The sequence below is a fragment of the Epargyreus clarus genome, unplaced genomic scaffold (assembly GCF_041222505.1).
Source record: "Epargyreus clarus isolate Ecla_fem2 unplaced genomic scaffold, WU_Ecla_fem_2.2 ptg000011l, whole genome shotgun sequence".
Classification (NCBI taxonomy): domain Eukaryota; kingdom Metazoa; phylum Arthropoda; class Insecta; order Lepidoptera; family Hesperiidae; genus Epargyreus; species Epargyreus clarus.
Window position 1 is genome coordinate 7,860,393 of NW_027332219.1, and position 27,326 is coordinate 7,887,718.

At 39.2% G+C, this 27,326-nt stretch overlaps 1 protein-coding gene and 1 long non-coding RNA gene across 3 annotated transcripts in view; one reads left to right on the forward strand and one right to left on the reverse strand.

Moving 5' to 3' along the window:
• Nucleotides 1-110: 110 nt before the first annotated feature.
• LOC140745939 (ribosomal protein S6 kinase alpha-5) overlaps nucleotides 111-27,326 on the reverse strand; it is a 133,785-nt gene continuing 106,569 nt past the window's right edge. For both annotated transcript variants that reach the window (XM_073077912.1, XM_073077913.1), the window contains exons 7-18: nucleotides 12,085-12,257; nucleotides 11,537-11,618; nucleotides 10,808-10,970; nucleotides 8,550-8,662; nucleotides 7,779-7,898; nucleotides 7,269-7,373; nucleotides 6,688-6,849; nucleotides 4,809-4,924; nucleotides 4,122-4,227; nucleotides 2,901-3,003; nucleotides 1,822-1,967; nucleotides 111-1,446 (exon numbers count right to left, since the gene is read on the reverse strand). In XM_073077912.1, coding sequence (XP_072934013.1) covers nucleotides 346-1,446; nucleotides 1,822-1,967; nucleotides 2,901-3,003; nucleotides 4,122-4,227; nucleotides 4,809-4,924; nucleotides 6,688-6,849; nucleotides 7,269-7,373; nucleotides 7,779-7,898; nucleotides 8,550-8,662; nucleotides 10,808-10,970; nucleotides 11,537-11,618; nucleotides 12,085-12,257 — 2,490 coding nt within the window. In that variant the 3' untranslated portion in view covers nucleotides 111-345. The remainder of the gene's footprint in view (nucleotides 1,447-1,821; nucleotides 1,968-2,900; nucleotides 3,004-4,121; nucleotides 4,228-4,808; nucleotides 4,925-6,687; nucleotides 6,850-7,268; nucleotides 7,374-7,778; nucleotides 7,899-8,549; nucleotides 8,663-10,807; nucleotides 10,971-11,536; nucleotides 11,619-12,084; nucleotides 12,258-27,326) is intronic.
• On the forward strand, nucleotides 25,707-26,714 carry LOC140745940 (uncharacterized). The gene is made up of 2 exons (XR_012102720.1): nucleotides 25,707-26,104; nucleotides 26,182-26,714. It is a non-coding gene; the product is annotated as an uncharacterized LOC140745940 (long non-coding RNA).

Sequence of the window (27,326 nt, forward strand, 5' to 3'; positions counted from 1 at the left end):
GCGATTGTATTGACGGTATATCACGTTTTGGCGATTGTATCGATAGTGTATCACGTTTTGACGATTCGCATCGTAGCCGTAACACATTTCAGCGATTGCATGGATGGTGATTCCATCGATATCACGTTTTCGCGATTCGCTGCGATCGATCGCTGTATCAAAAACGTACGATTTTACGACTGCATTAACACTACATCACATTTTCACGGTTAGTAGCTGCGACTGGCATTCAAAAGTAGCAAAATCGTCGATCGCCGATAACAGTCGCACGTCAGTCTAGACCCTTACACCTTACGTTGTCTGTCGTCGCTAGATGGCGCTATATCGGAGGTTGTAAGAGCAGTTTCACCTGCGATTCGCGCGCGTTCTCACAGTACGGACGGGCGGTTTCTTAGCTTTGCTCGCGTTCCGTTTGCCTTTGCCGCGCTTGCCTTTGGTTTTGGTTGGGGATTTCGTTTTAGTAGACTTCGCGGATCGATTGCTCTCGATCGAATCGACCCGGCGTTCCGATTCGAAGGACAGCGCCGGTAAAACACTTTTAACTTCGGATAGGGATAGGCTGATCTCTAAACGTCGTCGCCTCGAGCGTGTCATACGTATCTCTTGTTCTTGGGGTGGGGGTGGTTCAGGTTTTTTAGCCCCCCGTTTCGGTTTAGCGACCTTTCGTGTCACGGGTGATTTTTCAGCGCTATTCTTGAGGGATGTCCTGCCGTTCTGTCCCTTCTCCCTTAGCACCGGCTTCGCGATTTCCTCGTAACGGCGTTTCCTCGTACTCCTTGTGGCGATAGCCGGTTTGTCGTTCTCTATGGACTCTTTAGTCGCTCTGGTCTTGGTTGTTTTCTCTTTTTCCGGTTTTGGTGTTTTAACTTCGACAGGTTTCTTCAACCGTCCACTCGAACGGGTTTTAACGGAGTCTCTTTCAGCGGGTCTATTGCGTAGTGAGCGTGTATCCTTAGTGTTACCGTTGGGAGTGTTCTTAGATTGTCTCGTTTCGATTTTCCTACGTTTTCGCGGCACTGGGGACTTATCGGCTTCTTTCGATCGTTTCCCGCGTGTCGTTTTCGGGAAGGCGACCTCTGTGCCTTCTAAACCCTTACTGCTTTCGATGTATATATAATCGTCTAGTTTGGAACGGTTCTTGCCATACGTTTTCTCAACGGGTTTGACCGAGGGTATTTCATCGGAATCCTCCATAAAGCTCGGTTCTGGGGACTCATTGACTGGCGTGTCATGTGTATTCGCCTTTATGAGCTCCACGTCATTCTCTATGGAACTCTTGTTCATTCTGTTCTTGAGGTTGTTTATGGTGTCTATGAGCGAGGTCTCCTTTGCATCGTCGTCGTCCATTAGGTCATCGAGTTGCGATGACGTCCCAGGTTCGAATGTATTCGACTTTCTCTGCTTATTCTTTGAACGGCGTTTGTATAGATCTGCTTTTGTCATGTCCTGGAACAATATCAAACATTTTGTTAATGAAAAAAGTTTGTTCTAGACAATTAACACTGGGCAGCTGCTAAAACTCCACAGTTTTTAATTGTCGCATTATACGCATGTTTTTCCGGTGATATATAGCAAATCCTAGAGCTGAACCTACAGCTAATTGTTGCTATTCCTAGATTATCAGTTAATCGTGCAGCTAATTCTCGAACTAAGCGTAGCTAATCCTAGTTTTTATCCCATCTAAGCATTGAGCTGATACTATACGATAGTTAGCAGTTCGTTAATAATCAATATCTGCAATTGCCGGATATCCAGCTATATTTCTGGGAAAATTTCAGTTAATCCAACGACTAAAATATACAGATCCATCATAATACTCACAGCCAGTTTAAACTGGTTAGTATCATCGAGCGTAACACCGAGTTGCGTCAATAGTTCATTGACACTCAATCGCTGCGAAGGTTCCACAGCTAGCAACTGCCGCACTATGCGCTTGCTGTCTGAAGATATCTTGTCCCACGCAGCTCCTGAGAACAAACATTAAAGATGTTATTATATGTGTCCAGCTTCAGGATACTTAAGGGCATTGGTGTATAAAAGGTAAAGCATTTGTAATTATCAATTATCATTTTCGCTTTCGGATAGTTGTCAGTACTGGTATATAAAAGGAGAGTTTTAGGAAGTACAGACTTCCACTCTAGTAAAGGCGAGAAAATATTATTCTTCAACGAGCCCTCCTCGTTGAAGAATAATATTTTGTCTTTTCATAGAAAAAATCAGAAATTATTCATGCAGAAACTTTGGATCAGGTTTTTTTTCTAAACCACGCTAAACCACTGTTTTAGACACTTGCTTTCATAAAGTTACTAAACTATGCCCATGCTTGTAGGGGGTTATAATCAAGGCTGTTATTATTAGGAATGTAAACTAAATATTACAATGTAAACTTCCAGGGGGAGACACTTATAGATTAACACATAGGCAAATTAAGATGAATTCTTATAACCTAAAAGATTTTATTAATAAGTAGCATCAATTTTGGTGTACACAAAAATACAAGTTTTTCGGAGGCGAGCTTTCTTGTGCATTATGATAAAATATACAAGTATATTATGATAAAATATACAAGTAATCTGTACATATAAATAAAATTGGAGTGTCCGTTTTTAATATTGAAATAACCACTTTTTACTACATGCATATGAATATACATAGGGTACATACACCAAAATAACATTTTGTACAATTTTTGTCTGTCTATCTGTCTGTCTTTCTGTCTGTTTGTTTGTTGTGGCTAATCTTTGAAATGACTGGAACTATTTTAAAGGGACTTTTATTGGCAGGTAGCTGAGGTAATAAGGAGTAACTTAGGCTACTGATATTTTAGAAGTCGCAGTGCCCCTGTTTCTTTTTAACGCGGATGAAACTGCGGGGCACAGCTAGTACACAATATAACTAACCTTCCATAGTGAAGTAGCCAGTTCTGATGCGGTCCATGAAAGCGGTGACGGGTTCTTTCTTCGAGGTCGGTTGGAACGGCGCCTTACCGCACAGCATGCAGTACTGGAAACAGTAAGAACTAAGTTAGTAAACGATCGTGCCGTCTGTTGCAAAAATTAGCTAGTGGCAGTACTGCCTGGGCAGTGTCAGTTATCATTTTATTGTTATTAAATTTCTTACTATGTAACTGAAACATGTGTGTTCCTGATCTTTTTCATGGTTGAATCTCGGTTTTGATGTGAAACATCTATAGCCGCACGTAAAACCGATTTCTGGCGTGGCGACGCATGCCGTGGCGATATGGCGATGCCACGCTATACGATGGTATATATATACAGTCTATATGCAGTAGTGTGTACGGTGTGGCGACGCGTCGCCATGCGCAATAACTATTACCGAAGTCACTGATTAAACGAATTAAGTAGTCACGATTTGAAATAAATTCGTGAATTTTTGTATTTAATGAAAATAAATGTTTATTCAGTAAATAGTCATCGTTATCTGGAAAAAAATCGTAATATTTTATTTGATCATTATGACATATTTAGTTCCTATCTTTTCTGCATATTACTTTTACAAAATAATGTCGATGTTTCACATCTGCCAGGCGTCCCGTGACGGCTCACATTTTTTTCTTAATGACCAATTCCTTACTTTTTTTTTAATCTTTCACGTAACGCAGCCTATCTTATGATAAGTGGTCACCGCCCATGGACATCTGTGACTAACACTTTATATAGAACGGGAGTTCTACCAGAAGCTGATCACAGTTACGTCGCCAGTCCTGGAGAAGTAAGATGGTCATGTGTGTTAGCCGGCATCGACATACTTTCACGGTAACACAGATCTGTTTTACACTAGAAATTCATGTGGAAGTGGTACCTCACTGGTCGTACCTCACCTTTCAAAGATGTCCCTTAGTTATAGTTTATCCCCAGAATAGTGAAACAAAAGACAAAAAATAGTTAATCTATGTGTGTTCAGAGAGAGATAAATAATATTTTCTACATCCAACTTTTTTTTGTAACACCTGCGTTATCATGACCACACACAATAACGAATACACAGCCATCCAAACCAGAAAAGAAATCTTAATTTCATAATTTCTGTCTGTCCGACCGGGGATCGAACCCTGAACCCTCTGCGATTCAATCCGCGGTTATCGGTAGCAGTATACTTACGAAGATAACGCCGAGACTCCACAGATCACACGCGGGTCCGTATCCAGAAGCATTGGCGGCCGCCCCGCGAGCACACGACACAACCTCCGGCGCCGCGTATGGAAGACTACATAACATAATATAACATTATTCTATATAATATAGGAGTAGCAAACGAGCATGCAGAATGGTAAGTGGCTACTGCCGCCCATGGACATCTGTAATCAACCCCGGATAGGATTAGATATTACTAGCTTGAGGCTGCTGTTATGATAAAATAGCTGTATCGGTGGTACCGCTGGAGTCGAACCACAAAGGGTTCAACCACCTTCGAACTCGTTAATAATAATATAACGTTATATTTTAACATACTGCCTATATAGTTGTAGTATTTATAAAATATTCACTTTTTTGTGTAAGATACGACATCATTAGAATCAATAATAACTAATTGTCCGCCAACATATTTATAAAATTCTTTATTCATTTTACACCGTAAATAACTATTCTTCATACGCACACCACATACGCCACAACATCGATTTACGAGCATGTGATTTTTATTTTGAAAGAAAACATAAATTATTTCCGTAAACGAATATCTTTAAACGATTATTATACATATTTTATTGTACATAAATACAAATAGATATTATATTCATCCGGGCAATATACCTTATTACCTTCTCATTATAATCTAATTCTCACCTGAAACAAGGAGTCATCATACGCTGCCGTTCTTCAGATTCGAAGCGACGCGCAAACCCGAAGTCCACAACCTTCACCTTCGCTTCGTGAAGCCTGGTGCTCGTCAGCAGGATATTCTGTAAACAGTAACGATTGTACTATTATAAATTGTGTAATAAAATCTAGTTATAAACACTTATTTTAAAAATACGATACGAAGGACGACACCGTATTTTAAAAATAAATGTTTATTATTAGATATTAAAAAATCTACTTCCTTAGCACTTACTTGTGAATGAAAAAAATTTTAATAACAAAAACATACCTCGTACTTCGTACTGTGGTGAAACGGCGTGGCAGCTGGCTAACTTACATTATATATAATTTAAGGCAAAGTAAACCCCTTAAACCACCTAGAAAGACACCAAAAATCTAATTTGGTGAATAATCAACATTTCAAATAGAAATGTTGAATGTAAATCTCAGCGTTTTTTTTTATAATATTGGAGTAGCAGACGAGCATGCAGTCCACCTGATGGTAAGTGGCTACTGCCGTCCATGAACATCTGTAATCAACCACAGATAGGATTCTAGGATTCCTATCTGAGGTTGACTATAGATGCGCCGCTACTCCTGAGGACTAAGCTGGAATGCCTCGGAAAAGAATGTCTCCCTTACCACACCATTCAAAACGGAACACAGCAGCGCCTAACACTACTGTCATTAGGCAGAAATAGGTGTGGCGGTGGTGCCGCCGGAGTCGAACTACAAAGGGTTCTACCACCTTCAAAATTCAAATTCAAAGCGTGACGTGTAAGCGAATTTATTGGCTTTTCGGGGGTCTTCTCATGTCGGGGGCCCCGGTCGCGGCTCGCACCAGCTCACCAGGGGGTCTCACCTCCGGCGGCTGGGGGACAGCGGGCGGGGCTCACCTCCGGCTTGAGGTCGCGGTGCGCGGCGCGGCGGCTGTGCATGTGCCGCACGGCGAGCGCCAGCTGGGGGACAGCGGGCGGGGCTCACCTCCGACTTGAGGTCGCGGTGCGCGGCGCGGCGGCTGTGCATGTGCCGCACGGCGAGCGCCAGCTGGGGGACAGCGGGCGGGGCTCACCTCCGACTTGAGGTCGCGGTGCGCGGCGCGGCGGCTGTGCATGTGCCGCACGGCGAGCGCCAGCTGGGGGACAGCGGGCGGGGCTCACCTCCGACTTGAGGTCGCGGTGCGCGGCGCGGCGGCTGTGCATGTGCCGCACGGCGAGCGCCAGCTGGGGGACAGCGGGCGGGGCTCACCTCCGGCTTGAGGTCGCGGTGCGCGGCGCGGCGGCTGTGCATGTGCCGCACGGCGAGCGCCAGCTGGGGGACAGCGGGCGGGGCTCACCTCCGGCTTGAGGTCGCGGTGCGCGGCGCGGCGGCTGTGCATGTGCCGCACGGCGAGCGCCAGCTGGGGGACAGCGGGCGGGGCTCACCTCCGGCTTGAGGTCGCGGTGCGCGGCGCGGCGGCTGTGCATGTGCCGCACGGCGAGCGCCAGCTGGGGGACAGCGGGCGGGGCTCACCTCCGGCTTGAGGTCGCGGTGCGCGGCGCGGCGGCTGTGCATGTGCCGCACGGCGAGCGCCAGCTGGGGGACAGCGGGCGGGGCTCACCTCCGGCTTGAGGTCGCGGTGCGCGGCGCGGCGGCTGTGCATGTGCCGCACGGCGAGCGCCAGCTGGGGGACAGCGGGCGGGGCTCACCTCCGGCTTGAGGTCGCGGTGCGCGGCGCGGCGGCTGTGCATGTGCCGCACGGCGAGCGCCAGCTGGGGGACAGCGGGCGGGGCTCACCTCCGGCTTGAGGTCGCGGTGCGCGGCGCGGCGGCTGTGCATGTGCCGCACGGCGAGCGCCAGCTGGGGGACAGCGGGCGGGGCTCACCTCCGGCTTGAGGTCGCGGTGCGCGGCGCGGCGGCTGTGCATGTGCCGCACGGCGAGCGCCAGCTGGGCGAGCAGGCGTCTCGCCGCGCGCTCCTCGACGGCGCCGAGCGCGGCCGCTAACTCTCCTCCCGCCGCCAACTCCGTCACTATGTACGTGAACGCCTGGAACGCGAAAAATAAAAACATTATCACACACATCAGACACACTATGTTTCTTGCACTGTACCTCAAGCCGCAGCGATTATTGCTTGAGCAGCCACAAACTCGCGACAGGTGGGACTTGTGATCAAGGGACCCTATAAAAGGGGCCCCCAATTATGTTTAAAAACATCCTAATTTTGACGCATCATCAAGTTTTATTTTGGTTTTTCCAATCTTTTTTACATTTTACTGACAAACTACGACATTTTTCTAGCAATTATTTCATTTGTCGACAAAAGCTTTGAGAGAAAAAAAATCCTATGTTACCCTAAAAATCTCCAGAGCTCCCAAATCCCGCCCAGATGTCACAAGAATAAATAGAAAATTCCAGCACATTAAAATTGTAACAAATTAATAAACTAACATAGACATTCACATACCGAATCCGTGAACACCTCGTGCAGTGTGATGATGTACGGACAACCCTGACATGCCTTCAATAGTTCTATCTCCTGTTTTATGTCCTTCTTCTGTGTCGAAATTATCTATAAAAAACATAAATCACATGTTAAAAAAGTCATACATCTTATTGGAAGTTATTTCGTAAAAAATGTCATACAAAACACACACGAGCTGTGACAGAAGTTTAGACATGGTAGACATCTTGACAGACGTCATCAACCCATTAACGCCCCACTGTTGGGTAGAGATCTCCTCTCAGAATGAGAAGGATTAGGCCATAGACCACCGCGCTGGCCAAGTGCGTATTGGTAGACTTCACATACCTTTGAGATTTGTTTTTATATAAATCTCTCAGGTGTGCAGGTTTCCTCACGATGTTTTCCTTCACCGTTTTAAGCAAGTGATAAAAATATTATAGATCACACTGAGACACTTTACACTACTACACTGAGAATACGTGTGTATTGTATGAAGATTCAATATATTACCTTGACAGCATATTCCTTCCCGGTCTGTCTGTGTATACACTTCCTGCAGACAGAATACGATCCGTCTCCTAGTAGGGGGGTGCTCAAGTCCACAGCGTACTTTTGGAAGAACGGAGAGTCCTGGAAAAGAAACGATTATTCTTTTAATTAATTTTTTTTTTTAATTGTTGTACCGACGAAGTCAACACATTTTATTTGGGTGAGCTATACAATTAAATCTCGGCGAGTGTCACCACAATTATGGGCAGAAACCATAATTCACAACACTATAACGAATAACAATACAGTTTTAAATATATGGTAATAAATCCTACCCAAGTGGCAGTAAGCAGTCATAATTGTGTACATTATATTTAAGTAGTTGACATTAAAAGAAAGTTCTGTTTCTACCATTTCTAACGAGATCTCGGACTGACAAATGGAACTATTAAGATATCTAATCAAGGCAGTTATAAGGAAACCTGGGGCCCTAGGGCCCCAAGAATTCGTTGTGGGTTGAAATGATGCAAGGAAACACGTTTGACACAAATCTTGGCGAGTCGTATAAGCGAATATATCGGTACTGGAAAGACTTAAGTCTAATATGCACTTTTCAGATCTCTCATGTTGGGGGCCCTAGACAGGGGCCCTATGTGACCTTAAGGTAAAGACGGAATACGTATAGAATTAAGTATTAACTCTATTTTCCATGACAATGTAACGATGAAACCTACCAAGTATTTCTACTGACAGTCTACTAAATCAATATTCAGAAAGGAATTTTAATTCTACCTTGGCAACCCATCCCTTAAGCTTGTCGTGCCTCTGTCCGGTGGCCTGCATCCATATCTGGTCGGATATCACGTTCTCCGAGAAGAGTATGCTGGGTGCCACGTAGGAATAACCTGGAAGCAACAAAATTATATGATAAATCTATTATTTACATATAATGTACTTTGGAAACGACCTCTTCTGTGTGGATATCTGTTACAAGTCTGTCTGTCTTACCGTTTGTATGAATGTTCTGTATATAAAAGTGTCTGTCCATATTTTACTGTCTGTTTTGTGTCTCAATGTGTGTTTTACAGCGTGTGTTTGTAATTGACTGTCACTTTTTTACGTTTTGTTACGTGCTTGTCTATTTTTGTATCTTACTGTCTAAATTTCGTTTTTATTGTCTTATATTTCTTATCTTTTGTATGTTTCTTTCTGTTTTTGTCTGTTTGCTTGTTCTTTTACCTGTCTGTCTGCCTACCTACTTATCTATCTATCTTCGTTTGATTCTAACGGCCTTACAAATAAAAATATACTTATACCATGGTTATGCTATGAATAGTTATATTTAGCATAAATTATGCATAAGAAAATTTAATTTTCTAACAAATAAACTCGGCATAACATCGTCATAACTATACCCAATTTACGTATAACTGCACGAAACGGCAACGTCGCATTTCACAAAAAAAGTAGACAATTGTTTATGGATATTATGTCAATTGTATCACCAAAGATTACAGTTGACGTTTTTAATGTCATTTGAACATATTTATTATTTTCTCAAGTTCAAATATTCAAATTATTCACATCGTATATTTTCATAAATATTGAAAAGTTTATTGTAAAACATAATAATAGTTTTAAAAGTTGATTGTAAATAATGGCTAACAAGAGAGAGAGGTCAATCAACTGGGAAAAAGAAGAAAAGGTAAATTAATATTGATATCGGTTATTCATGGGATATTCGTTTACCTTTAATAACCAAATTATTTTGATTGCAGCAAATTTTGAGAGATACCCTAAAACCATATCTCAATATAATAGAAAATAAGGATTTGAGTACCTCAAAGCTATCAATATTTGTAAAATGGAAGATAAGCCACCTCCACGCCTATCCACTCCTAGAGAATCACCAAATAAGTGGTCCAAAAACATGACACCTTCCTTGGAAAATCGATATTTTATACGAAATTCTGCATCATTGAATAATTCAAAAGGATTTTCTCTTTTTTTATAAGTTTTTGTCCTTCTTACAATATGTAAATTGTTTATTACATAATTAACTTCCTCTACTTCTTCTACAGCTCTTACTCCCATCATAATGCTTTCAATTTAATTAAACAAACAATTTTTATAAAAAAATGGAGCGATGTTATATTATAGAATGTCAAAGATTTTATGTTATACGGAACTTAAACAAGGGTGAGGGATTGTATAACTCTTGTATGGACGGTTATATAGACGATATACTATGTATAAGCTATTACAAGTTTATTTGTAGGAATTTCGCTTATTCTCCATTTATGCTTAACATAACATTTTATGACACGTTTATTTGTAAGGCTGTAAGAGTTTACACGCCTTTTCTCAATCTATCTCACTCACCCAGGAACAGCTTGTCGTGGTGTTTTATTGTTTGTCTTTGTGTTTCACAGTATGTATGTGTCTTTTACTGTCATTTTACGTTTTGTTATGAGATTGTCTATTTTTGTGTCTTCCTGTGTAAAATTTGATTTTTGCATTCTGTTTATACTTCTTGTCTGTGGTATGTATCTTTGTAAGTCTTTTTGTATGTCTGCTTGCTTATTTGTTTCACTCCCTATCTATAGGTGTTTCTAGGGACCTATTCCCCATATCTAGCTCGACTTACCTTTTTTTTTCTTTTCGACGGGGAAGCCTTCAAAAGATACCCGACGACGTGGGAGCGACGCCGGGTTATGTGGGATTTTTACGGCACTAAAACCCCCCGGTGGCCTCCTCAGCACTTGTTGGAGAACTCCGGGATCTCCAACGGAATACAACCTGAGTCCTCCAAGCGCGATTCCCGGATCGGGCTCTGCCCCGGGGGAGCTTTTGCTCCTCCCACAACATCTGGTGATTACGACGGTATGCGACTACACATACCACCGTCCTTCCCGGGGCAGCATACTGGACGGTTCGAGCTCCCACTCTTGCCGCCCGCAACCTCGGAAGCCCCTTTTAGTCGCCACTTACGACAGGCAGATACCGTAGCCCTATTCTGGTCCCGGAACTACAGGGACAGCTCGACTTACCCATGAACAGCTTGTCGTGGTGTTTGGGCGCCTGCGCGGGCGAGTCGGTCGGCGGCATCCTGGTGAACTCGTCCGCGAAGTTGCACGTGTCGGCCGCGTGTGACAGTTGAGGCACGAACGGAGCTCTCACTTCACGCCGCGTCACCGCTTCCCAGTCTAGGGTCTGGGTGATAGGAAAAAAATACCATAAACAAAGGATTTTTGGCAATGGGAGATATCCCGCCGGGCTAGGTAATCATGCCCGGGGAATGTGCTCCAAACTCAGTTCGAAGCTTGTATATATACAAAATGTTGAGAAAACTTCGATAGCGTGATTCAGATTGCGTGTGCGCTACATCGGTTGATAAGAAGAGCGACGTCGCCACTGATTTATTCTAACTTCGAGTAAATTAAACGAAAAGTATAAAAAATATATTCTGCCGTATCAGCTTTGCAATAGTCTATTCGAACCATACTCCACCATACATATATAGTTTAAGAATTGATATCGAGACAATCTATTAACTACCTGCATCTTCAGTGGCCTCTTGGTAATAAATTGTATTATATTAAGTTAATACCAAAAACAAAATGCGATTTTATGATACTTATAGAACAAAACTAAATTGAGTGAAAAAATCAAGACGTAAAAAACGTTCAAACTGAATTGTAAAATAACTGCTTTTTTTAAACTTGTATAGGATGAAAAATAGAATTAAGATCCAACTGACCTCAAAACGCATATCTAACCTGGAAAAACGGATGCCTCTTGAGCTCTTCCGCGTCCCCCTCGCCGCCGCCGAGGCGTCGACGCGGGTCCTTTACTAGCAACCTGTTGGAAGAAATCAACTTGGAATACACATTCGTAGCTAAAATAACGAAGGGATGCAATCTATCTGGTTATAAGTGATTACTGTCGTTCATGAACGTCTATTTGTCACTCTGAAGTATTGGGACACTTACCTGATGTTCCCGATGCATTGCTAAAACTAGACTGGAATGCTTGCGTATGCTACCTCGACACACTTTTTATACCAGAAGAACACATCAGCACTGATACAATACATGTGGCGGTGATACCTCTAGAGGCGAACTACGCAGGTTTTTGTACTTAACGTCTTAGAAGCTATTAAGAAGTTATGAATGTATGACAGACTTTTCTTAAAGAGGGAAATATACATACTTACATGGAAAGCGTTGAGAAAACACCGATAGCGTGATTCAGAATCTGTTCTGCAGCTCCATCTTTTGTTAAGTTGCGAACAGTCCTCATAGACTTAACACGTAAACAAACTCACTTCTTGATAAAGTCCTGGACCTCAGGGCTGACGTCGTTCGGCACCGGGTAGCTACACCTCACTATGCGCTTAGTGATCTCCTGCTGAGTGTTCTTCTCCCCTTCGACTGTGAAGGGCGACGCGCCGGTCAACAGCTCGTAGGTCAGGACGCCCACTGACCACCAGTCGACCGCCTGGAGGACAAAATGTTACACGGTTAGTCATATTCTATTGTAGCTGTCTATATGCTCTTGCCCTACGAGGCGGTTAAATACGACCCTCTGAATATATAGACAAAAAATATTGTCTGCTTGAAATATTCACTTTTTCAACACAGTGGAAAGTAAGTATACAAAATAAAAAGATATTACATATTTTGTGGTAAGTACTTATCAGTTATCAGGTCATACTGATACTGATTTACCCTTGAAAAATATTTTTTCTGTGGAAATTTTGTGAAAATTAGTTTTGATAAAAAACTTTATTATAACAGGTCATAATAGTTTTTATAAACCCTGTCTTTACATTTTCGACATATTTATCAAAAACAATCATATTAACATATTGCATATCACAAAATTTGACACTTAAATATAAAAACCTAATTCTAGACAAGTTTTAAAAGATAATACAACTAATGAATATAATGATATATGAATCAACGAACTACCATCGTGCAATGCTACTACAAATGTTACTAAAATTAGAAATAGGTAGGTACCTACATGCGAATAAGGACTTGATAAAGTTAATTATAAATGTTAAAATTGCACAGTTTTTTTTTTCGTATAAATTACGTTAAATACATTAATTAATCACTTATTGTATATGTATGTATGTGTATAAAATATAAGGTCATTGTGTCATATGGCCAAAGGTTTAAGTAATAGTACATTACAATACGAGGACGAAAAATTTTTTTCTGACAAGTGTGAGTTTGCAGGCCGAGCCGCAGGCGAGGACTGCAATCACACGAGTCAGAAAAACATTTTTCGTCCGCGTGTTGTATAAAATTTTATATTACGGGGTCGGAAATGGGGGTTTTGCGCACGCGAAGCGTGCGTAAAACGTCCATTTACGCACGCCGTGATATAAAATGGTTTATTTTTAAACATATTTTCAACAAACAATCTATCCAAAATTTGCCTATCAAAGACGGTATTTCTAGTATGAAGTAATTGACAAGTTTCGATCGTTGGTAGGAAAAACATTGGATAGATTGATTATAAATTATTAATAATGGGCGATAGTCTCTTTGCTATCATACAAAGTAGTTATAAAAAAAAAACAACAACAAAACAATATGCATCGAATGAACTTTGTATTCAAACGAAAATATTATGATCCCGACTTAACATTTTCTCCGTGGAAACCGATAATAAACGACTATTGCCGACGATAGCCGAGTGCGACCGAACATTGCCGATCAATGCCGAACGTTGCCGAAGACGCGTATCGTGGTCTTCCGCCAGTGAAAACCTTGAGGATATTAATTCAGTAATGAGCACCGATAAATACGAATAATACAAATGTATGTTTTTATAATAGAGCCATTGTTTTTAGTTGGCTATGATAATAGGTTTCGTAATGCCTAGAGATCTGTGGTGTCATTCCGTTTTAAGTAAATTTATACTAACCATTGTAGTTTGAATAAATTTAAATAGAGATTCGATGGTTGACTTCTTTACAAAAAAAAAAGTCCCATAGCTCGGCACTGATTATCTATCTCAATGATTGGAGTATATACCATAGTCCAACTCGCTGGACATTCATTTCTGGTTTAAAAGATATAATTTTAGTATACTTATCTTAGTATTTAGTAACATAATACTATCACAGAAGACATTCCAACTTAGTCTGTATTGAAAACGCATATATTATCAAACAGGATGACATCTTTATCGCATTAGTGACTCCCGTTTATTGTATCAAAAATATAAAATTCTTAAATACAATTCAATTAAACTAAGTAGCAAGATGCGCTTAATTAAACTGATAAAATCAATTCAAAGTTAATGCTATGCTATACTAACGGAAACTATGGAAAAGTTGTAGGAACAACATCTATGCATTACTTCTACATACATACAATACTACATACACGCTAATAAGAACTAATTTCACCATTATCAATAACACGAACAATGCTACAACTTTATAATGCTGCGATAGAGTTCACTTTTGTACGTGATATTGTTGGATTCGAACCTTGGACGTGATAGGAGCGAGGTCGCGCTACTCTTGCGGAAGGTTACCTTGTGTGTAATCGTTGGTATTTTTAGGGTTCCGTACGCAAACGGTAAAAACATAACCCTATTACTAAACTTCCGCTATCTATTCATTTGTCACAGGGCTCTATCTGATGGACCCTAATAGATAGGCACTTGTTTCTTTTATAATGTAACACAAAAAAAAAACAAATATAAGATGGGGTCCCCATACAAGAAACTAATATTACCGTAACAGGAAGACAGTTTAAATTTTCCCAATGATTTCCTAAATGAGTGCCACAAAAATACACATACTAAAATTAATATTGGGTGGTACGGAACCCTCAGAGTGCGACTTCGGCTCGCACGTGCCCAATCATTTATTTATGATCAAGAGCTCAATTTATCAACCATTTAAGTTGCAAATCTCGTAGCAACCTACTAAAAACGTTTTCAATACTTCCATCAAAACGAAACAAATCAAAATCGCCCATTTTATTCATAACAGTAACCAAATTCTATAAAATATTCTCAACTTATGTGCTACGGCTATAAAGTTGATATTTTATCACGGCCTCAAGTAGGTCGCGTATAGTTTTTTTGGCAGCTCGCTTGCATGGTAACAGGCCGTGAATTCGTCTATCGAATCGCGAAGGTGTTGAGATGTAACGGTACAATTATGCAAATAGTGTGCCGTGTTGAGTGCTGACTTGATGTTCGTCGACTAATTGGACTAATATCTAGCTGTGTTAGTAAGAAGTTAGCTGTGTTAAGTGTTATGGGCACGAACGGTGATAAAACGACTTTTTATAATATAAGAGCAAACGAGCATGCATTCCACCTGATGGTAAGTGTTCTATGGACATACGAATTCAACCCCAGATAGGATTAGATTCCTATCTGAAGTCGGCCACAGATGCGCCGCTACCCCTGAGAACTAAGCTGGAATGCCTTGGATAAGTATATACTCTTACCATACCCTTCAAACCAGAACATAGCCACGCTTCACACTGCTGCTTTAAATAGAAATTGGTGTGGCGGTGGTAGCGCCGAAATCGAACCACAGAGGTTTCTACCACCTTTAACTTTTCGGTTGATGTGGATGCCGGTTGAGTTACTTATGAAGCGACAATCACAGGAGTCATATAATCAGGAATCACCTGTGATCGGCTCAAAGTAAAACCCCTGTTCTAAAGGTATTATCCGTAATGGCCTACAAAGACCCTTACAAATCGTACGTAACGAAACTTTATGATTTATTTATTTATTTATTAAATAAGATCACTTACATATTTTACATATAAAGTGTAACTTAAGATATAATAACATTGCTTAATATTTATATTTTGTTTAATATATTTTTATAATAATTCAAGTAATTATAAGAACAGTGAACCACCAGGTACAAAAACTAAGGTAATTAGAATTAAATAGGTAAGGTTATTACGGTAGATAACATCAAATAAATATATTTCAAAAAACTAAAAAACACTCTTTTATGATAAACTCTGCTTTTCGAAAACTAATAAGTGGAGCACCCCACGCTTTTTTCACAATTATACTATTTACTGTTCCTTAATTGATTCCTAGATTGAAAATTATACTTTTTAGTTAAGTTTATCATAAAAGCGTGTTTTTTAGATTTGTGAACTATATTTATTTTATTAATTTTTAGTATTTGTTGTTATAGCGACCACCATTATGCATCGTCTGTAAAAAAATCAAGTGTCTATCTATTACGGTTTAAGAGATAAAGCCCTGTGACTCACGAACAGACAGCGGAGGGTTTCGTTTTACCCTTTGAGTACGGAATCCTAAAAATCATTCTACAAGATGGCATTCTAGATATATTTCAGTACATTTGAGTTACAGGGAAATAACATTATTATTTTTCAAAACTAAAAATCAACCTAGTAACGTTGCCTGAACTTTCCTTAAGGCGCTTTCTCTCGCCTCGAAAATAGTTAATCCTGAGACTGTTGATAAGGACAATGGTACAAAATTATTAAAATCGTGTTTTGTCATTGGTTTTTGATAATTCTTCAAAATTTTGAATTAAACCGAACGTTCAAAGTGGATAGAAATCGGGTTCAAAGATTCCGTTTACGTACATACATACATACATACATATAACCCAAGCTAATAAAAGCGTGTTAAAAAATCTATAAGAACGTCTTAGCCAATCTATATTCTTATGTTACTACCGGATCGGAACACGACGTCCACTTTCTCAGTCGAGATCCGGCAAGAAACTCGACGGGCTTGTCTTTTTTCATTATCATTAATCAATCTTTTAATGTCATGTTATTTGTTACATAACAGTAATCTAGGTTCGGTATGTTATCTTACATTTGAAAGCTTGTTTGACAAGCAACTTTAGCAATTACTTTTTACAATGCTATTTCTTTAGCTATTATTAAATATTTTTTTGTGTTCCAAACTCATTTCTCTTCTATGTAAATAAAAAAGAACTTTTGCAATATACACACAGAAGGTCAGACAAGTATTTTCGTACAAGACGTAATGCCACAAAATTCACATTTTTAATAATAATGAAACGATACGAATGATTTCCGTGATAGTGGCTACTAACTATGAACATTTATAATTAATCCTAGATAGATTTAAGAGTTTTGGATGTGGCTGTCACAGATGCGTTGCTAGCCCTGAGAACTAAGTAGCAATGCCTCGTATAAATGTCTCCCTTACCACACCCTTCAAACCCAAACAGCAACGCTTAGCACTGCTATTATAAAGCAGAATTAAGTTCGGGTTGGTACACCCAGAGTCGAACCACAAAGACTTCTACCACCATTTAAAACAAAACCAATCTACACGTTTCAATCTAATAGGTCCACGTCCCAAATATTTAATCGAAACGTGCAATGACACATCATCACACCTCGTAACCTTTGTAACAATGCACCGAATGCACACGTGTTACATTTAATTACACGTAATGTAGATTGTGCGTATGTATACAAGATAATTAGGCCTGTGTGTCCGATCTTTATATGAGTGTGTTATTTGCTTGTTGAGTGCAGTGCTTTGACGCGCTGAGGGTTCCGGGTACGATCTTGTCCAGCCAGATATCTAGATGCTGAATTTAGATATATGTTCTGGGTCTGGGTAGTTGTGGTGTGTAGTAGTCTTTCTGGAATTTGGTCTTTATGGAAATTGTGACACTAAAAATCGTAGTGTGGGGTTGTGAGAGTATAAAGTGTATTTAAGGAATTCCGGGGGTCGTGGGAAGTAAAATTATAAAAAATTGAAATAAAAACGCCTACTACGTAATAGTTATTAACAAACTGTGTCAGTGAAATTAAAATACAATCTATCGTTACACTAAATTAGAATAAAAAGAAAATAAATACAAATAGGTGATTGGTGAACGATCAACATAATAATTTAGAAAGGGCATTCTAGCTATATGGGGGTTTAGGGCTCTTTAAAGTCGAGGGTCCTGGGCAAGAGCCCCATTTGTCCTTATAGTAAAACCAAACAGCAAGGAAATACCATAGTTGACTATACCTGGTGAAGCACGGCAGCGCGCATGTTCAGCCACTAGCGGTCTCACCAACCGACCGACCGATCGCGCGACGTTGCTTCACTTTGCACTATTCTTTCTTAATTATTTTTAAATAACTTCGGTAATATTTAAACGACCTCGGCGGGTAACGATTGCGATAGCTTAATTAATTAGTAATTACGCACCACCTCGTTGTTTTAACACAGTGACACACAAATGATGTACTGTACCGATTTTGTGGTACATTTTCGTACGTGTTCAATATTCATGCCAGTGAACCGATAAATTAGTCGATACGAATAAAAATAATCATTTAATTGTATTTCTACTATATATTTTTTTATTTATGATAATGAAGTTTTAATGAAGTATGTATGAAGACAGTAATCGCGTATTGTTCCGAGGATCGGACCCAGCTATGCATCACTGATTTTTGAAAGTTATGTGCGTATTAGAAATTAATGATACTTGCTATAACGTTTTAATAAAACATCGTGAGGAAGCCTGAGAGTTCTTTAAAAAGTTCTCAAAGAAGTGTAAAGTCTACTAATATGGTCTTGCCAGCGCGGTGGACTAAGGCCTAAACAGGTCCAATTCTCCTAATTTTCGGATGCGTGCCATAGATTAGTAAAGATTACTCACTCCTAACAAGAAAATGTACCCAGTTTTGAGAATTGAAACAGTTGCGTAAAAAATTTTTGCCACGTCTCCGTGCTAAAATGTCCCTAAAATATTTGAAATTATTATTATAAATTATTTAATTATCATGAAAAGCCTTTGTATTCCTTTTTTATAATTTTTGCTGTTAATAATTGTTTTTTTCCGTGTACGAAAACTTATAAAATAAATAAATAAAATTACGCAGTATTAGTTATTTATTCGTAAATTTTCTCTAAAAAAGTTTTTATTTATCAAGAATTCAAAAAAAGAACTTACTATAATAAGCCATTTGCGGCTTCATTCAATTTCAAGGCGGCGAAATATCTTTACTAATCTATGATGCGTGCTAAGGATTTATTGTAGCTATGTGCAAAGCAGAGTAAACAATGTACTAAAGTTGTTAACGCGTATTTGTTTTTCGACTGTAAACATGCTATCGTGGAAGCAGATATCTTCGTCACACAGCTCATCTTCATAACGCTTAGCTTAAATAGAAACGGTAAAATTTTATATCCTAGCTTAGCTTCAACCTCGCTTACAGCTTAGGTATTTCGCATGTGGTGAAAAAGCACCCTAACGATTCCTTAATAACACAAAAACAATTTTAATAAATCTTCAAAAAAAAAAATTGTAATGTCTCACAATATTATAAACCTTAAACATTTTACATTTTAAACAAGTGGTAAGTACCTTACTAAGGTTTGCAGTTTCGCACCGATCCGACCTTGTTTCGAGTTAATTTTGCGCAACGTGAGCCAATGCCACGCGAATTGTACCAAACTTCGCGCATCGGACGAAACTTTGACAGTTTTAAACTTGACAGTTAAACCTAATGGAATCTTTTGTCGCTTACGAAAGTAGTGGTCGTGAATCCTTGAAAATAAACCTTGAAAAGTAGCGACAATATCCATAGAATATAATTAATTGTGCATGAAATCCGTACTTTCGTCCGAAGTTTTGGATATTCTACATCAGATACTTACAAACGTTTATTTCGGGCGTGTTTAACAAGAAAGAAAGATGTTAATAATTTGACAGCTACACCCTACGCACAAAATTCAATTCGACCGTTATTGTTTCGGATACTTTGTATAAAATAATTTTCCAATGGATTCGGGGGGCTATCTAAGATTACAGATGTCCATCGGCCGCAGTGTTCACTTAAGTCAGTTGATTGCATTCTCCTTTACAATTACAAATAGACAAAAAAAAACACGTGTATTTCATATTAGTATTTTAATAAATTTCATTGTCATATAATTATATTGGCAATATACTATTTTGCACGCCTATTAAATGCCTACGTGTATTGTAGCAAATAAAAGATCTAGGCCGTATTGAAAACCTATTTGAAAGTCGTTCAAGAATTTAAATTTGATTGATGTATTAAAGTGTATACATATAAACACTTTAATACATATATTTCTACCTAATAACAGCAGTGTTAGGCGCTGCTGTGTTCCGGTTTGAAGGGTGTGGTAAGGGAGACAGACTTTTCAGAGGCGTTCCAGCTTAGTCCTCAGGGGTAGCGGCGCATCATTGGCTGACCTCAGGTAGGGATATCTAAAACCTGTCTGGGGTAGATTACAGATGTCCTTGGGCGGCAGTAGCCACTTACCATCAGGTGGACTGCATGCTCGTCTGCTACTCCTTTACAGCAGTATAAAAAAAAAATAGATAACCGACTTGGGCACCACCGCCACACAAGCATTTGGTTAACAACGGCAGTGTGTGTATGGGAAACATACTTATTCGAGGGGTTATAATCAACCATGGCCCTCTTAAGGAATGCCGTGGCTCCTGGGGCACACAAAAATTCGAGTAGAAATAATGTACGTAAAATATATTAGCTTTTGGGGCCCCTTTTTACGTCGAGGGTCCTAGACACGGCTGCTCGAGACCGAATAGTATTAAATTCTTTTCTTTATCTTTTTATGTAATACACGACACACGTACAAACTCGTTTGTGTCATCTATTTACTAGGTCATATGTAACCTGTACCTAATAAACAAATCTTCCAGGCCAGAACCCAATCCAATAACACCCAGTCAATATAGAGCACCGGGCAGGCAATTAAAACTGCTCGCGGGTTAAATTGCTAGCTGTTAGTCGTCCAAGCTGTTACTCGATGGACAATCGTTTAAATATAACCTTTCAAATGGAAATTGATACTTAATTAGAATAAGAATAATTGTGTTATGTATACTGTGTAACATTTTATATGTAGAATATTTTGTGTTTCAGAGGCAGTACTACCACGTCTTTATAATAATTGTGTTAAGCACTGTTATAAAAGATTAAACGTTAATTTTTAACCGACTTAAAAAAAAAAGGTTATGTATTCGGCCGCTATGTATGTATGTGATAATTATTCACCACAGGCCATAGACATATGTAACCTACGTATAGAAAATGGGTTTCATTCTACCTGAAGCGTATACAGCCTCCTGAGGACTAAGATTGTCGCCTCATATGTAATACTCATTTGTTATGTCAAATTCTTTAAAACAATTAAATAACGTACAGATTTCTATTTTTACTGAATACAAGACCTTCGCCTAGTAATGGCACAGAAAACGAGGATGATAAATGATTTAACTACACGACCATTAAAATTTTCTACATAAGACATTTTTTAATGTCATAAATCTATTCAAAGCTCCATACTTGCATAATATGTTTCGATACGAAATTTAGGTAACTATAGTGTGTAATACCATAGTACAAAAGCATATGGGTACATGGTGTAGCCAAAAATCTTGAGCAACATAGAGTTGCGCAAACTTAGTCTCATTGTGATCGACACCATAAGAGATCATGCGAGCAATATACTCATTCCAATTTCGGGACTATTGTCTACTTTTAAAGGTGGTAGAACCCTTTGCGGTTCGACTCCGGCGGCACCACCGCCACACCTATTTCTACCTAATAACAGCAGTGTTAGGCGCTGCTGTGTTCCGGTTTGAAGGGTGTGGTAAGGGAGACAGACTTTTCGGAGGCGTTTCAGCTTAGTCCTCAGGGGTAGCGGCGCATCTGTGGCCGACCTCAGGTAGGAATATCTAATCCTATCTGGGGTTGATTACAAATGTCCATGGGCGGCAGTAGCCACTTACCATCAGGTGGACTGCATGCTCGTCTGCTACTCCTATATTATAAAAAAAAAAAAAAATACTACTGTTGTATACTATTACCGGCTGTCCCTGTAGTTCCGGGACCAGAATAGGGCTACGGTATCCTCTGCCTGTTTTAAGAGGCGACTAAAAGGGGGCTTCCGGGGTTGCGGGCGGCAAGAGTGGGAGTTCGAACCGTCCAGTAAGCGACCCCGGAAAGGACGGCGGTATGTGTGATCGCATACTGTCGTGAACACCAGATGTTTTGGGAGGAGCGAAAACTGCTCTCCCAGGGCAGAGCCCGATCGGGGCATCGCGCTTGGAGGACTCCGGTTGTGTTCCGTCGGAGATCCCGGAGTTCTCCAACAAGCGATGAGGACGGCCACCGGGGGGGTTTTAGTGCGGTAAAAATCCCACATAACTCGACGTCGCTCCCACGTCGTCGGGAACCTTTTGAAGGTTTCCCCCTCGATAAAAAAAAGGGCGTACTATTACCGGGCGTACACCGTGACTTACAACTCACAAGCATGTTACACACAATGTCGGGTACCGACGTCTGAACGCCCATTGCGGACGGCTCGCATCGGTCGATTGCGACAGGGCGATTGTATCGATTGCACGACGCGTTGTGTAATGAGATTATTTGGTAAGAGGATGTATTTAGAGAATAATTTAAAATTAGAATTTTAAAATAATTAATTATAAAAAAATTGAACGAAAAAGTAACCCAATTTGATCTTTGTTCATTTGAGTGGTTTTGATAGTTTTTATCCCGAAATTGTCTAGATTAATTCGTCATAATTAAATTTAATTACACTACATTTCCTAGTTACGTATTATTATTTTACAAAAGAGACTTCTATTTCTGTATTACTACTATGTAAATATTCAAAACCCATGTTAATTACGTGTGTCGGCTTAACCTTGGTTTAATTTTGGTTAAATTATCTACGAGTAAATACAGCCTAAAATACATACAGTACTCGCACTTGTTCAGCGTGGTGGACTGCGACCTTACCCCCCTCACTCTAAGCGGAATCCCTTGCCTAGCAGTGAAACTTTTGAAGGTGGTAGAACCCTTTGTAGTTCGACTCCGGCGGCACCACCGCCACACCTATTTCTACCTAATAACAGCAGTCTTAGGCGCTGCTGTGTTCCGGTTTGAAGGGTGTGGTAAGGGAGACAGACTTTTCCGAGGCGTTCCAGGTTAGTCCTCAGGGGTAGCGGCGCATCTGTGGCCGATCTCAGGTAGTAATATCTAATCCTATCTGGGGTTGAACAGATGTCCATGGGCGGTAGTAGCCACTTACCATCAGGTGGACTGCATGCTCTTCTGCTACTCTTATATAATAAAAAAAAGAAACAGTAATGGGTCCATGACGACGACATACGACCATAAGCGGCAGGTACTTACAATCAGATGTATTTAAACGTTGTTTCAATAACAAAATAAAGCATCCCACAAAAGGTACTTAAAAGGAAAAACGTAACAAAATCTGTTTTAACACAAAAACCACAATAAAAAAAAAAAAAAAAAAACGCTTTCTACACTCACAGCCCCACACTAGGATTCCCTGTGTCGTGGGTGCCATGGACACACACATAGACAAATACACAAACACCCAGACCCAGAAACAGAAATCTAAATTCATCATTTAGATTTCTGTCTGGCCGGGGATCGAACCCGGGACCCTTTGCGCGTCAGACCGGTATGGTGGCCGCTCCGCCACACGGGTCGTCAAACACAAAAACAACAATGTATCAAACAAACAACTTGTTTAACCTCTCAATTGCGATAAATGTTTTTACGAGCGCTACGTGCGTCAATTTGTCGGTTAATATACAAATTATGATGATTTATTGACATCGTATCAAATACATACACATTATACATACCTATACATATACATACGTATACCGCTATACGTGCGGGCAACACCTATACCAATATGATTATATTTTAATAAGAATTGGTATTTGACTTGATTTTTAACCGCCTTCAAAAAGGAGGTGGTTATCAATTCGGCCGGTATCTTTATTTTTATTTTTTTTTATGTATGTACACGAATTACTCCGCCGTTAGTGAACCGATTTTAATAATTCTTTTTTTATTGTGTAGGGACGAGCTGGAAGTTGGTTCCATTTAAATATGGTTAAGATCCATCGATGGGTTCTGGAGAAAATGAGGGAAATTCCTCCACCCATGTAAATATAACAGCCATAACTTCGCCGTTTTTGAACCTATTCGGCGCTCATATTAGACACGCAGTTTACGTCGTTATCCAACGAAATATATAGCGCCGACTTCCGAAATATGTACTAAACCAGCTTTTATTTCAATTATTTTTTACTTTGTAGTGTCATAGAAGTCGGTTGTATTTTTTTGTTAAAAATTTTTCTCGTCTTCGCCTAATACACACGAGTACTTATCAGTGGTGGCCCCGACGTAAAAAATGAATCACTACTTCTGTTCTTTTAGATATATTTAGTTAGTTTAGTTATTTTTGGATGACATATTCTATTTTACAGCCAATTATATTGCAAGGTTGCGGTTTTAACATTTGAGAAATCAACGAGCAGCACCTGATTGATGTTACTCGAACAATCTGTCAAGATTGTATACACTTTTATTTAATAGTATGTACAATCCGGTAGTCTCCGGGCAACCTTTGAGAGATGCGTTAACCACTACTTAATTATTAACGCCCGTTATTAATAATAAATCTATCCAACATTTTGACTACTAAAGATTGGAATTTAATAATCTACGAGTAGTACGCTGTAATTGTCAAATGTTCTTCAATCAAATGATCCTGGTAGGGCAACCATAATAAATGATCGATTTAATAATTAAGGGCATTATTGCTACTAATTAATTACTAATCTCAAACGAAGTAACCAAGCATCCCATAATTTGACATTTTTCACATAAACAATATTATATTTTACCCGGAAACCTGCATGACAGACAGTATAACGACCACATGGCCACGAATCACTTAATAAAATATAAACTCGGTTATTCATACCGCACTGTACAACAAATAAACACACAAAAAATACATATTAGCATTGAAAACATCCAATGATCACTTCCGTTCGAACGGCTGTTATAAAAGGTATGGCACACAAACCGGTTCCTGATAAGTTACTACCTATAATGAAATGAATACTATCATCTCATGTGTACCTCCTTATATGCGAGGAAGGTTATGACTATGTTATTGTATTACATTGTATTTATAGGATGTATCTTTCAACCCTATAGGATTTCGAGTAGTAAGCACTGCATCGATTATTTTTGAGTTTTAAAATTTTTAGAAATAAAAATAAAGTGCGTTACTCTATTTAAAACTATTTTTATAATCCTATTTTTTGTATAAAAAGTCATCAAGATTTCTTCACATATTATGGCTGCCAGAATTTCAAATATTATCGCTTAAAAGATACCAAAAAAAAGGAACAAAAAATAATTTGTTTTCGTATCTGTACTTCTTTTGAACCATAGAGAATCGCTACAATTTGAATAGTAGCGATTGTCTATGATTCAAAACCACAACCAATACCTACTGTGTAATACCTAATAAGTAATAAATGACTAAACACTACTAGAACTATCTACAAAGTTGCCAATATTAAAATAATAAATAACGAGTAATTACGACTTGCCTAAGCCTATTACGTAAAATTAAAAAGATATTTTTCACACGTCAAAATTTCAACAAAAAATACATCACAATAACAATAATAATTAATCGCGCATTCAAATGTCAAAACGGTATTGCATAAATCATAGAGAATAGAAAAAGAAAATTACACGCAATTCTAATTTCGAAACGACCGTTCCAATTTCAATCCGCGCGCCTAAAATGTTTACTTCCGTCCATTCAAAACCGTTCGTTCACATCCGATATACGGTAACACTTCCAAATTTGAATCGGATTAATATCTGTCAAAGGATTTATAGATCAAAGATATGAACGGTTGAACAGTTCGTGGTGGGATTATGTATCATTGCTGATATATCATTTTGTAAGTGGTAGAATTATTTGTGGTGGCAACATCGTCATACCTCGTATTATTTTTCTCATAATAGTATTATAGTAGATGGTTTTAGTTTTGTAAGCTAACGGTCTTATTCATAAAAAATGCTTATAGAAGGTTTTAAGCACTCATTAGTTAAAGTGTTCGATAAGCTTATAAAACGTTCTATAAAATTTCTTATTCATAAACGTTCCATAAACCTCCTATAACTAATGTGTCGCTAAAGTCAACTATAAATGAAAATGTTGCCATTATAGTGAAGTTCGGCGAACAAATTGACAAATATCCATAGATAAACACCATTAAATGACATTATTTCGTACTAAAAAAATATTCTGTCTTGACATTCTTGTCAATGCGTTGTCAATAAAACCAAATAACATGTCAGTGTCATTGTATTTGTAAATACCGCGAATTTAAAAACATTTTATTTGTTAAAATAGGATATTTAAGCAAAAGTTGTTAACAGATAAAGGAGTGAAAATTGGTTGGATATAAATGTTTTGTTAAGTTTCGTTTTGTAAACATTCGCAATATCTTATGGCAGTAAACATTGTATTTCAGAAGGTGTACCAGGATCTCTGCGATCTAATTTACGATCATTACGTACGAGATCAATTATAAAATTTACTATCAATTTATTAAACCGATAACGCTTCCGAAAGTCTTCGTCGTTTAAAGAAAACGGATCACTCTTTGGTGCAATGTTCTTCGAAGTGGACGGTTTTCTAGATTATTAATAATATCTAAGCTTTGTAAAATTTGCATTGTAATTTGAAATAGTGATATAATAACGTTATTTATCGGATATTTAAATAAATTATTTCAAGTTTATATACAAAACAGACATTGGCATTTAAAATTTATTCAAAACATATTGTCAAATTAGGTTAGTAATCACTAATCAGCTGATGAGAGTCCGCCATCTTTGTCTTATAGCACTGTTATAGTAGGGTTCTGGCCTCTATAAGTTATAGAAGGCTTATAGAACGGTTTAGTGCCTAAAATACGTTTATGAATAACACTTTTTGACAATCGTACTATAGCAACGTTATAAGTGTGCTATAACTTTTTATGAATAAGACCGTAACAATTTATCCATCTATGTAAGGTAACATAATGTTAACTTAAAAAATAGCGTTGCCATGAATAAATATGTATATTATTTGTTTTCTATTTGGAATTCATTATATTATGAGAGCCCAGTGGGAACCTTTCTTTCTGGCCGGGTTCAAACTCGGATCCTTTTCCTTATCGGACCTATACGACGACCGATACCCCACGTGGCGTCAAAATAACTGCTTCGTCCTTCTTTCATATAATAATTTGGGCGAACCTTTCATCCATACATCCACACACATACACAAACTCAATCAAACCCCCCCACACACACACCCACACCACTCAACAAGCCCACAAGCCAACGCACACGGCGACATGACATAACACACGAATCCCAGATCAAGTTCAGGGCTGACCAACCGGTCGGATCCGCGAGGCCCGCTTAGACGCGACCCACTGACCCGGTTGCGCGGCCTCGCCGGCGCAGCGCCGCGAATACATACATTAGCGCCGCGGTACGCGCGGTGGCCGTTGTACGCATTTATCGCTCCCGGCTTACTTTTATTTTAATGATACATACGTATTCCGCTCAATTGTAGTGGTAATGAGGTTGAGCCTGTGTCGTCTTACGCCGGATATTATTAATA